Consider the following 13,699-nt stretch of genomic DNA (forward strand, 5'->3'; position numbering starts at 1 on the left):
AATCAGAAGGGTTTTTAGCACTTAGAGAAACAGTGTTGTGCCAAACACAAAGCGGTCTGTTTCTCAATCCGCTTTTTTGGTGACATTGCTCCCCTTTTGCTTTACGCTAAAGATGCAAATGGAAAACCAGAAATGACACAGCACTTTTGCAACGTCAGAATAGTCAGGGCGCAAGACTGCCACATGGAACAAGTGTCCGCTCTCAGATTCTTTATATCAAACTCTTGAACATTGAGGTAGGGGAAGCAACTCTGAAATGAATCTTAAATTGCTTTAAATTCAAATTGCTTCTGGTGCTTTGATTCCTGAAAAGAGATGGAGGTATTGTGCAAAGTATTCGGTTACACGATTTTACAAACTGGTAGCATGCTCTCTCAGCAAGGGCAGCATGCAAATTTAGTTAATTAAGAATAGCTCAGAATCTTTACAGCCTCAGAAACACAGTAATATAAGTAACACTATCTGAATATTGCAGGTGGAGGGTGGGGAGCTGGAATTGAAAAGCAATGGCTTGCCTAAGGCTCCCTAATGTGTTCAGACTGAGGTGAGACTTGAACTGGGGACTTTATCTGGCTCACACTCGGAGCCACTATTCTCTACCAGCTGTGAGCAAGGAGTTTCCAGTTTTAAATCTCAGCTTTTCCTGAAGACTCACTGGGTGACTGGAGGAGAGCTGCTGTTTCCCCCTAACGCTCCTCTCCCATCTGCGGCACAGACTGAATAATACTTGGGGGCTGTATAAATGCTAAGTAGCATTATATTCACATCGCAACCAATTTTCCGTAAACTGCCAGCAGGAAAATGGCAAAGGGGGGCTGGGAAACCCAATTTGTTTCCCGGTTTGTTTTCTTCAAGCAGCCCGTGGGGCTTCGTTCTTTGCTGATTTTTCTTCTTCCTCCCGCAGCTCTGGACGTGGCTGGAAGAGCTGCAGAAGGAACTGCTGGACGATGTCTACGCGGAGTCGGTGGAGGCCGTGCAGGAGCTGATCAAAAGGTTTGGGCAGCAGCAGCAGACTACGCTTCAGGTGACGGTGAACGTCATCAAGGAAGGCGAGGATCTGATACAGCAGCTGAGGTAAGAGGTTGCCTTCCCTGGAAAGAGCAGCCCTGTGTTGTGTTCTGTGCCTTTCCTTCTGTAACGTGCAACCGAATGCCTTCTGTCTGCTTCGGCTGGTGGCCCAGCTGCGTCCCTATCTGGACAGCGAAAGCCTAACTACTGTTGTCTATGCTCTGGTAACCTCAGCATTGATCCAGAGCAGATTCCAGCATATAGTTAGCAGAGTAAAACCTTAAACACACTGCAGGATTCCCAGAGGCAATTAAAATTTCATCCAGCAGAGCTTTACTGCTACTGAAGGCAGATGAGCATAATGGCCACAAATCCATCACATTCAGGATTGGCACTGTCCATAAGAAATCCAGTTGTAGCATACTTAACTTAAACTTACAATAACATAATAAGTCTAAAACCTAAACACTAAGCATACTATGTACAGAACACCACACCAAAAGCAAGAGAGATAGAAAGAAAAAGTGAAACACAGGCTTCTTCTGGCCTTACTTTTATAGTCAGCATGACCTTGACAAAAAGAGATAAGAGAACCAGTTTAAGCCACCTGTACTCAGCTTCTCTGAAGGAATAACCCAAACATCATGCACCTTCTGCTTGTTTCTTTCACACAGAGAAGCTTGCAGAACCCTCTTGAATTACAGTGGTACCTCTTCTAGCATCCACTTCGTCGAGCGCCTGTTCCATTGAACATACGTGGCAAACCCGGAAGTACCGGAATGGGTTACTTCTGGGTTCGCCGCATGCGCAGAAGCGCAAACTGCTCCGCCCGTGTGCGCAGACGCGGTACTTTGTCCAGCATCCTTTTCGGCCAGCGTCTGGGGCTCCGGAACGGATCCCAGTCGCAAAACGAGGTACTACTGTAATTAGAATAGGAAAGATCTCTTCACGTCTGATCAATACAGTGGTACCTCCAGTTACGAACGGGATCTGTTCCGGAGGCCCAGCCATATCTCGAAAACTTCGTAACCGGAGGCGCTTTTGTGCACATGCTCGCAGTGTGATTGAGCATTTCTGTGTGTGCAGAGCACTTCTGCCCATGCGCATGGCAAAACCCGGAAGTATACACTTCTGAGTTTGCTGCGACCGTAACCCGAAGATTTCATAACCTGGATGTTACGCAGCACGAGGTACCACTGTACTTTCTGCATTAAGAAATGCAAATTGACAGACCCTGTGCCCACCCTGCCTTTAGGGACAGACTTTCAAATTCCAGCGGCACCCTGTGAGAGCCCCAAATTTTGTACCCCAATCCACCTCCCTCCTTCCGTTCTGCTCAATTCATTACGTCATAGTTGTGGCGCTGAAGAATCCTGTGAGTGTTCTGAAGAATCCTGTGCTAGACACCCAAGCTATGATTCCTCAGCCCTTGAGGAGATGTGGAACGGGTTTCCTGAGGGAAGAGACTTTGAAAACCAGTGGCAAGGACTGGCTCTTCCCCTTTGACTCTCGCAGGACAAGAAGGGCAGTGTAGACTACTATTCACGTACACATGTTTCCTTTCAGGTCCTGTTTTCCTACTTACAAGTTTTTCTCCCCCCTTTTTTAATAGGGATTCTGCCATCTCAAGTAACAAGACCCCCCACAACAGCTCCATCAATCACATAGAGACGGTCCTTCAGCAGCTGGATGAGGCCCAGTCACAGATGGAGGAGCTGTTTCAGGAGCGCAAAATAAAACTGGAGCTCTTCTTACAGCTGCGGATATTTGAGAGAGACGCCATTGATGTGAGCCTTCAATTTCCGCAGAAATGTTGTGGTTTTTTTCTCCTTTCTCGCCTGAAGGGTGGGCTGGGTTTAAAATGGGGTTTTTCACTAGAAGAGCAAAAATATGAAGCTGTTGTTGTTTCCTCTGATTGATTTGGTTTCCTTTAACCCCCCCACAGAAAGAGACAGGACTGGGTACTTAAGGATTGTAATCTCAGTGCTAATGCAGACAGTTATAGCCCTGGGAAAGTTCAATCTATTTTGCTGTCAAGGAGTCTGAATTTACAGCCATCCCCTACCTGTTTTTCAGGAATGTGGTGTGAATGAATGAATATATTTGTTGAGACCACAGAGAGAGAAAAAATATAAGTACTCCTTACAGGTTGCTTTGTTAGTTATCTGCTCCTTTCTCCTGTGTACGTCAGTCCCTTAAGTATCAATATATTTGTGTCTGCTTAAATGCTTCTGATGCTCCATATGTTTTAGTTTTGGAAAGCTCCACAGACATTGGCAGTTCTTCATTCTATCGTTTTAAATTGCAAGCACAAAACCTTTAATGCCATGCATTGTGCAGCACCCATTTTTAAACTGGTTTTAGTTCAGTCCCTCTTTCACAATCCATGTTCAAAAACTGTGACTTACCTAGATTAGAAGAATCTTTATTTGCATCAGCCACTAGCCATAGCAATAAAATAAAACAAAATGTACTACTGAAAATAGGGGTAAAAACTTAACAATAGGAAATACATTTTGAGGGTTTACATAAGTAATCAGATAATAGGACTTATTCTAATTCCCCCTGCTAAAAACCTCTGAGCAGATGATCCCCAATCACATACTCAATGCTTCCCATTAAATCCATTTTAAAACTTCAGCTGAGGCGAGTGTGAAGTCTTTCTTCCTCCATCCGATATCAGTGTTGCCCACCGATTCTGCTTCTGTTCTTCAGTTCGTATCCCTTGATTTGTGTTCCAGCCAGCTGTTGAACATACAAATGAATGCCTCCGTCCTCCTCCAAACATTGACTGCAAACTAAAGTCATGAGTTTATGAATAGCCTCTTTGAGAAAGATGGCTTATATAGATTTCAGGTCTGGTTTTCATTTGTCAGCTTGTAATCAGCCCTTGTCCTTTAAACTGTCCAATCTGGGTGCTCCGTGGAACTTGTCTTTCCCTCGGAAGTGAAGTTCAAAATGTCTCTTACAATCTTTTAGTGCCAGCAGTCTGGTTCCAGTTCAAGGAGATCCCACCTTTTCCAATACAGTTTCTCCTGTACCAAAATGTTACCTAAAGTCTAAAAGCTTCTTGTTGACCCATCAACCCCATTCACAACATTGCGACCTTAGTCTTGTTAACTAGACCTGCACATGAAACAAGAACCTCCCATCTAATAATCTTGGTCTGATATCTAGGCTTCTTTGGCTACAATTCCCATTGTCTTTGGCATACCACATACCATGGCTACCAACTCCTGTCAAACGTGCTTGGAAAAGGACAACGGCTTGTTATTATTAGTGACTTCCTACATCTCACGATGATGGTCTCCTGTTCTCAAGGCATTCGTTGTCCACAATGTTTGCATCTCTCCAGTGTACCTGAGATTCTCATGTGGGTTCCTTAGGTCTCTTGATCCCCACCGCCAAGGTGTTACAAAAAACAAACTTGTTCTTGGAGAGCAGACTGCTTTGTTACTTTTTAAACCAAGTGATTGATCCTCTGATGCCTTTTGAGTTCCACTGGATAGCCACGGCCTTTGTTGTTCTTACTCATGTGCTCAGTGTTTTCTTCTTCTTCAACTTCTCCCGTTTTAGATCATTTCAGACCTTGAGTCCTGGAACGACGAGCTCTCGCAGCAGATGAACGATTTTGACACCGAGGATCTCACCATTGCTGAGCAGAGGCTCCAGCACCATGCGGACAAAGCTTTGACCATGAATAACCTGACCTTTGATGTCATCCACCAAGGGCAGGATCTCCTGCAGTACGTCAATGAAGTGCAGGCTTCTGGTAAGATGCATGCGCCCCACCTTAACCAGGTTAATGGATTTATAGAGATTATCTAAGTTGATTTAGGGCACCTAGGGCTCCACTGACACTTGAACTGAAAGAATCTCTGAGAATTAGGACACATTAGAGGAGAAAACATACCTATTATTTACTTTTATTAAAATACATTTCATTATGGATTAACACATACTCTATTTTTAAATATAGACAGACATGGTCAGGGCTTTTCAGCTGAGCGGTTTCGGCTACTAAGCTCTGCCCTGAATTGGTTCCTGGCGAAAACGTTAACTAATGTAATCTTGAAACTGTAAGCACAGAGGATATGATCCATTGTAAGGGGGTAAAGGGGACCCCTGACCATTAGGTCCAGTCATGACCAACTCTGGGGTTGCGGTGCTCATCTCACTCTATAGGCCGAGGGAGCCGGCATTTGTCTGCAGACAGCTTCCGGGTCATGTGGCCAGCATGACTAGGCTGCTTCTGGTGAACCAGAGCAGCGCACGGAAACGCCATTTACCTTCTCACCAGAGTGGTACCTATTTATCTACTTGCACTTTGACATGCTTTCGAAAAGCTAGGTTTGCAGGAGCAGGGACCGAGCAACAGGAGCTCACCCTGTCACGGGGATTCGAACCGCCGACCTTCATGATCAGCAAGTCCTAGGCTCTGTGCTTTAACCCACAGTGCCACCCATGTCCCCATGATCCATTGTACCCTTTGCTGAATCCAATAGCTTAAGCACACCCTGCTGCTGCTTTTTAAAGGACCTCGTATGTTTTAACAAATGCCTTTTGGATGTATCCTATTTCCCTTAAACACCCCCCCCCCCGCATTCAAAAGCAGTCTGACATTTCTTCTTGTGGTTTGCTGTTGGCAAAAGAGAAGCCTACAGTAGTATATTTTTGCAGAGTTCTGAAAGGCAAGATTGACCCTAAGGAAAGAATTTCATGTCAGACAGTAATAAAATATTTTGGGCACTTAAGAGACCCTTTTTGGTTTTGTGGTATCAGCTGGTTAGTCATAGGCACAAAGGACCAAAAACCAAGGCAAAAACCAAGGGGAGTATTGCTTACAAGCACCAAGACCAGAAGTCAAGTCGTCTCTCTGTTTAAAATAATGGTGGTTAATAGCAAAGCTGATGTATTTGAGTGTCTCCAGCAGAAAAAGATTGAAATGATGCTCAATCTTTTGCTGTGTGATTTTTAATTGCACTTTTATATTTTCAGGGCTGTCCAGGACAGAATTAGCATGGCGGGGGGGGGGGGGGGGAATCGGCAAAATGTCTGGATTTTTGAAATTTCCCCCAAAAAAGCTCAGCAACTTTTTGTGTCCGGAGATTTACTTCTGGAAATATGGCAATTAAAATTAAATTAATTTTAAATTTAAATTCCGTCGATTTCAAATAGAATATAACAAACAAAAGAACAGTAAAAATGCAGCTAAAAATAAATACGAACATTTAACACAATGGATGTGTTGTCTGCTGTCTTTGGCCACAAATGCATGGACACACTGTGGACAATCTGAATGAAGCTTGTGGTCTGCTGGTGATCTGAGGAGCGTCCTGCAGCCAATGAGAAACCACGATTTGGTTTTCAAACGTTTTGCAAGTCGAACGGACTTCCAGAATGGATTCCGTTCGACTTCCAAGGTAGAACTTTATATATTGGGTCGGCAAACTTTTCCGCTGGTGGGCCAGATCGCCTGCGCGCAAGAGCGCACATACCCATGCGCATGCACACGCGTCCGTCGCTTTTCCCCGCTGGCTTTCGGAGCCATGGCGGGGGGGGGGGGAGGAGTCTGCAGCTTCCTATTGGCTGCAGGAGCTTCCTGCAGCCAATAGGAAGCTGTGGCTGCGTCCCGGAAATTAGTCCCTCGCAGAGCAACTGCCGCAGCACAGGGACTGACTGAGCGGGCGGCAAGGGCCGGGGGCTGGTTTAACGACCCATTCTGGCCGTATCTGACCCATGGGCCGTAGTTTGCCGAACCCTGGTATATAACATCACACCAACACAAAAGGCCCCAAACTTTCACTGGCACCGTGCCTGATCAAGAGCCAGATTTTACAACCTGTATAAATTAGCATCTTGTTTTCTGCTGTTGATAGAGGCAAGGTTTTAGGCGGAGCTCTGAAGCACCACAGCAGCACTTCCCCCCTTCCTTGTGCCGCTTCCTTCTGATATGCCAGCAAATAGTACCCGCACGGGTGGCGCTGTGGTCTAAACCACTGAGCCTCTTGGGCTTGCCGATCAGAAGGTCGGCAGTTCGAATCCATGCGAGGGGGTGAGCTCCCGTTGCTCTGTCCCAGCTCCTGCCAACCTAGCAGTTCAAAATCACACCAGTGCAAGTAGATAAATGGGCACCGCTGTGGTGGGAAGGTAAACAGAGTTTCCGTGCGCTCTGGTTTTTGTCACGGTGTCCCATTGCACCTGAAGCAGTTTAGTCTTGCTGGTCACATGAGCCGGAAAGCTGTCTGTGGACAAATGCCGGCTCCGTCGGCCTGACAGCAGAATGAGCGCCACAACCCCATAGTTAGCTTTGACACGGGTCCTTTACCTTTTTTTTTTTACCCACGCTTGCCCAAATCCATTTTTTCAGGCACTAGGGCTATGCACCCACCTCTAAAAAAGCATAAACCTGAGATATTATGCACACAAATAAATGTGCATGGTAAAGTCAAGACCTGGGAGAAAGAAGTAGTGGGAAGTCCCAAAATAACTGCTGCGAAAAAATGGGAAATGTTGTAATTGTAAAACTGAAAACTCAAGGAAGGGGTGTGTGTGGAGATATTGCTGTGTGATGCTGTGAAGGAACTTAAATGGTACCTGTGTTTGCCGAGGTGACATTTGCGAATGGTGCTTGCAGGTGTCGAGCTGCTCTGTGACAGAGACGTAGACATGGCAACGCGGGTTCAAGACTTGCTGGAGTTCCTTCACGAAAAGCAGCAGGAGTTGGACTTGGCGGCAGAGCAGCATCGGAAGCACTTGGAGCAGTGCGTGCAGCTGCGCCACCTGCAGGCCGAAGTCAAGCAGGTACGAGGCAGTGCTGTGCTACGTGCCTATTTGTTCGGTACACAACCTTCTTCATAAAATGGTCACGGGGATAGCGGTGGTACAAGCCTGTTTGAGGAAGCAGCAACCATGACACAACAGCAGTTCGTGTTAATCATTCCGCTCTCAAAATCAAATACCTTTCTGGGTCTGCGTCCCTACCCTACAAGTACCAAAATACCTGTGTGTGGCGATGTTTTTTTGCTTAATTTTTTTTAGTCCAAAATTGGGTGGCATGCTGTACACAGATGTTCAATGCGCAGGGGTTAAAAACGAAGCTCCCTGAACCGCCAATCTCCCCCTCAAAAGCTCAGCAACTGTTTTGCGAACTCCCCCCCCCCCAAAAAAAGCTCTTAATTTTTATTTCAGAAAATAGGGGTCATCTTAAACTTAGGGGCATCTTAAACACAGAAAAATACAGTACTTTTTAATGTACAAAAACACGACACTGGACTCCATAAAAGATACAGGAGTGGTCTGTAGAAAGCTGCCCCCGGTCAAGTTCCATCAAAATGAATGGGAATTGTAGCATAGATGATGATGAATTATTTTTTTATATCGCCCTTCGTCCAAGAATCACAGGGTGGTTTACTGCATGAAACCACAAAAACGGAATAGCATAATAACAAACAAAGCAATACCCCCAAAACAACAACAACACACAATTAGTTTGACAGGCCATAGATTGTTTAAATAGCCGGAGGTTTGGGAGAAGCGAAGTGTTTTCACCTGGCGCCTAAAGAAACATAGAGACCTCTCGTTTCTATAACTGAGCTATGCTGTCAACCAGTGTGGCAGAATGAAACCAGAGGCAACTGGCTAGCCACTGCTAGAAGCAGAAGCTGAAGCTGTGGCTTTCAACCAGTGTGCCTTGGCACCCTGGGGTGCCTTGAATGATGGTGGGGGGGGTGCCGCGAGCAGCACTGGCCTCTGTCCCCCTTTCCTTCCCTCTCGCGTTTCTGCCTCCCAAAGACTTGCATGGCTGTTCGTTGCAGCAGCCCTGACTACAAGCTCCGCAGGCAAATGGTGCCTCTGGGGCTGGCCAGTGGGTTCTGGTTGCCAGGAGCTGAAGCAGCCGTGGAATAGGCAAGCAATTGGGTGACGGAGCCCAGCCAGTCAGTCTGCCAGCCCTCGCTGTTGGGAATGGACGGATAAGTGGGAGACCGGGCAGGCAGGCTGGCCTTTCTTTGCTTGATGTGTGAAAGGCCTGCCTTGGAGCTGAGTGCCCGGTGCTGAAGGGGAGCCATTCCGCCATGTAGGCCACTGCCTCCCCAATCTTTGGCCAGTCTCTGTCGGGCCACTAAGGCTGGGGGCGCATCCTCGTCCCAGGCCCTTGTGGGGCAGTGTGTGGGGGCACCTCTCTTTGGGGCAGACCAGGGTAGTGGCGGCTGCTGCCCAAAGGACTCCCAAAGAGAGGGGAGATGAGAGGAGGCCGAGGGAACCCCCCCCCCCACACACACACAAGGGGAGGGTGTTTGGGAAAGGGAGATAGGCTGCCAGCTCTGCAGGCAAGGGGGGACACATAACTGGGCCCCTGAGCCCCACAGGGCTGCCCCAGAAAGTATGTGGTTGGTCAAGGGAGCCGTGGACTTGAAAAGTTTGGAAACCTCTGAGCTGAAGAATTACGACAGTGCAGCGACTTCTAGCTGAAGGGATCCCACAGAGCTCTGCCTACGTTCTTAAACTTTACCTCGGAGCTGTTCTCAGCAGATTGCTTTGTATGCACCATGGCACCGAAATTGCCTTACTCTCCTGCTTAAATTGCTGCTCTTAATAACTGCTGGGATATCACTGTATCTCATCTTATCCTTCCTGCTAAGTCTTTTGAGTGGTGGTGTTTTTAAAAGAAAAGTTTGTTACTTGTCAGCCAGCCAGCTTGAGCACTCAGGACATCTGAACATATATGCAGTTTATGCATCTGGTAAATTTTGCCCCCGTTGTCAGAATTATTATTATTATTATTATTATTGGCATTTTGATTTTGCCTTCCAGCAGATGCGTTTGAGGCAGCTGACAAAAGCTAAAAGTCATCAGTATTAAATAAAAACCAAAAACCAAAAGGCAACAGCAACCATTACTACCCTCCATGGGTGTAATCTGTAAGGAAATCCACTATAAACTTCAACATGGCCAGCATAGTTTCCATGTTTGCTCCTTCTCGAGAAACTTCCTTCACAGGGTCTCTGTTGGAAACTTAGATTAGGAGATTAGATGGAGGAAATTTAAAATAAACTAGTCAAGTGTTTCACATTTGCATTGTCTCATAGATATGTTCCATACGCATGTTGATTTATCTCAGCCAATGTGCTAAAAGCTCTTAAGTTACTGTTTGCCTTGTGAATTTAAACATATTAGGAGTTGAGGCTAAAATAGTTCTATTTCCCCTCTTTTATCAATTTGCATGAAGTTGGATTGGTGGAATTTACTCACAAAAGACCAGTGAATTAGAAAACCCCCAAACCAGATACATTGACCCCAATTCCGTAGTCTTCCCAATGAAAAGGATTCCTGAATTGAGTTTCTTCTCCACAAGTCTTACGTTGTAAGCCTTTGGGGGGGGGGCGAAAAGCTCTTTTTTATCTGTTGACATAAGTGACCTTGATGCAGAAATACATATTTCATTCTTAAGCCAGGAAGGAAGATGTCTTGCTGTTTTTCCTCTGAGATAGAAAAAGCTTTGCAGCTCGGCAGGTGTTCAGCCAGACAGAGAGAATCGCGTGTTTGCTGTTTGTTGTGTTGGCTTCCTGCGACACTTGATCCACAGTTCCTTTAGCTAATGACCGCAACTTCCTGCCAGATTTGCTGCTGCTGGACTAGGGGACAAAAGGATACTTTCTTAGTTGGTTACACCAAACTTTGGCTTCACTAAAATGGCGGGTGGTACGAATAATCTGATGAGACATGCATTACTATTTTTAAAAAGTTTGCTGTACAAAGATGCAGGCGGTTGATAGTTGAACACTTTGTATTTCTGGTGTGACATTTCCCTCTGTTCTTTGTGTCCTTTAAAGCGTGTCCCTAACTTTACCCTTTAAGGCTCACGATTTTTGCAGGCGTAATTTCTTTTGAATTAGGTTTCTTCTGTGCGGTCAAGGTAAAAGCAGCCATGCTCTGTAAATACAACAATAATAGTACGGTTTCTGTCTCCCTTGGACGTTTTTCCAGACAGTCTATTTTTAATGTTAATCTTACTTTAATAAAGTACATATCTGCAGTTGGTGTTTTATCTCTTACCAGAAAAAAATGCAGCTACATGTTGAGCTGCCACTAATAAGAATGTTGTGGCTTTGTTTTCTAGATAGTGCTGAGTTTATCCAAAGCATCCATTAACAGGACACAATGGGATTGATCTCCTTTGTTCTTTTTAATCTTCCTTGCAGAGAAAAAGGCTCTGTCCTTTTGCGACCATTATTGTAAAATGGTGATCTCTGTAGCACTTGGTCCATCATTGCGAAGCTGCATTGTGCTTTCAAGATCTAGTGCAGTTGCCACACTTACTAGCATGGAGTGATCAGGTGTGAACCAACTCACCCTGCTCCACCTTGCACATCGTCTCCCTCCTCTGCTAGGGCGCCCTGCGATACCGAAAAATTGCTAACCCTGGCCCACGATGCACCTTTTAGAATCCTGATTAAATTTCCATTCATAGCAATCAAATGTATGGTAAGCCAGGATTTGAGGGGGCAGGAGGAGAGATGCGAGTCCACAGCCCCAAGGCATAGTCCCAACCAGGAAGTATGCTGCTTCCTCTACGGAAAAGAACGGAAAACCAAAGTATGTTTGATAATAAGCTGGTGAAAGCTGAGCTTTGGAACGGTCTGACGTTGGCACCATCGTTAACACTGCTGCGTGAAACAAATTCCCCCATCTTTGAGTATTGCTCTTTAACAATAGGAACGTTTTCAGATGTATTGCTCTAGACCAGGGTTTCCCAAACTTGGGCCTCCAGCTGTTTTTGGACTATAACTCCCATCATTCCTAGGTAACAGGTCCAGTGGTCAGGGATGATGGGAACTGTAGTCCAAAACCAGCTGGAGACCCAAGTTTGGGAAACTGCTCTGGACGTAAAGAGAATGTTCTAAACCAGTGGTTCTCAAGCTTTCCCGCCCCACCCCTCTGGGTCACACTTTCAGAATAAGAATTTGCTTGCACCACGCCGAATTTTATGTTGTTAGAAGTACATTGGAAAACCAAAAGATACAACTCCTAGCAGTGCTTGGTTTATAACATAGAGCACAACTACTTTATCATATGATCGTGAGACATCAAGAAAGTATAAATCAATGCAGCTACATACGAACATGGATCATTCCCAAAATATAAAGATAAATGAGTCTTATTCAGCACATTGTTAGAATGGTGCTTCTGGATCACAACTGGGATTGTCTTCAGTATCACCCATCCATATTCTGCAAATAAATCAATACAGTGGTACCTCTGGTTACGTACTTAATTCGTTCCGGAGGTCCATTCTTAACCTGAAACTGTTCTTAACCTGAAGCGCCACTTGGGGCCTCCTGCCACCGCACGATTTCTGTTCTCATCCTGAAGCAAAGTTCTTAACCCGAGGTACTATTTCTGGGTTAGCGGAGTCTGTAACCTGAAACGTATGTAACCTGAAGCGTATGTAACCCGAGGTACCACTGTACTCTTGATACTATACTGTATTATACTATATGGAAATGTTTAAATGTTTGGTTTTCCTGGAATCTTCCTGCCACCCCCTTTGAGAACCACTGTGCTAAGCTGTGCTCTCTCCTGCTGCATTTCAGGTATTGGGCTGGATCCGAAACGGAGAGTCCATGTTAAATGCCGGACTGATCACGGCCAGCTCACTACAAGAAGCTGAGCAGCTGCAGCGCGAACACGAACAATTCCAGCATGCAATAGAGGTAAAAGTGTTTTGGGCTATTGCTCTCGACTTTGGGGTCCAGCAGAGCGTGCAGAGATACCTTTCGTTCTCTTTTTGCACTTAACACTAGAGCAGGCTTCCTCAACCTCCGCCCTCCAGACTTTTTTTGGCCTACAACTCCCATGATCCCTAGCTAGCAGGACCAGTGGTCAGGGATGATGGGAATTGTAGTCTCCAAACACCTGGAGGGCTGAGTTTGAGGAAGCCTGCACTAGAGGAACAACTCGGTTTATAATTTAAATTTGCTGGTTACTAATCATGTGTCAGATTGATAGTGTTTAAATCTCCCAATGCCAGTAGATAGCTGCAGAAACAAGGCAGTCCTTGCCTGATTTTTCATGAGTCTGCTGCTAACTATATTTTACACAAGAGGAGAGATGTTAGTCAAACGCCCGTTTGCCTGTTGATGTGTATCAGCCAGCAGAAAAATGTCTAAGGTATTTGTCAACATGGCACAATGACCAGTGAAGGGTTCCTAAGGATGCCGAAATAATATTTTGGCTCCTGCTTAGTGAAAGTCTTCATGCAGAATGACCCAGATTCAGTCCAGGTCTCCAAAAGACTCTTTTGTAAAATGCTGGAGAACCGCGGCCAGTCAAGGTGGACACAATATTGAGCCTGATTGCTTGCTAGTCTGACTCTGCTTAAAGCAGCTTTCCCGCCTTCTTACGATAGCGTCAGCCCTCAGCAGGACAAAACGGAGATTAAAAACTTTGTTCATAAATTTGATTTCTGGTTACCTCTTGAGCAGCATTTGTGGCTATCACTGTGCATTTCACCCGGTGGAATTCATTGCTGAAGATTTATTAACCAAGAGATAGTTCATTTGCTATGGGGGCATCATCATTTTCCATTGCTAAATGCCACACACTACCATGAAGCAATAATGTGGAAAGCCCTTGTGCCACTGCTAACGTGCCTCTTAATTTAATGTGCTTCTTTAGTTCAATGCGGCTG

General features: G+C 45.5%; 1 protein-coding gene across 7 annotated transcripts in view; it reads left to right on the forward strand.

The window, feature by feature from the left end:
- TRIO (trio Rho guanine nucleotide exchange factor) overlaps positions 1–13,699 on the forward strand; it is a 284,165-nt gene that overhangs the window by 141,868 nt on the left and 128,598 nt on the right. For all 7 annotated transcript variants that reach the window (XM_081206103.1, XM_081206102.1, XM_081206097.1 and 4 more), the window contains exons 12-16: positions 905–1,074; positions 2,621–2,795; positions 4,585–4,780; positions 7,646–7,812; positions 12,603–12,722. In XM_081206103.1, coding sequence (XP_081062229.1) covers positions 905–1,074; positions 2,621–2,795; positions 4,585–4,780; positions 7,646–7,812; positions 12,603–12,722 — 828 coding nt within the window. The remainder of the gene's footprint in view (positions 1–904; positions 1,075–2,620; positions 2,796–4,584; positions 4,781–7,645; positions 7,813–12,602; positions 12,723–13,699) is intronic.

This window comes from Podarcis bocagei, assembly GCF_964188305.1.
Source record: "Podarcis bocagei genome assembly, chromosome: 8".
NCBI classification, from domain to species: Eukaryota; Metazoa; Chordata; class Lepidosauria; order Squamata; family Lacertidae; genus Podarcis; species Podarcis bocagei.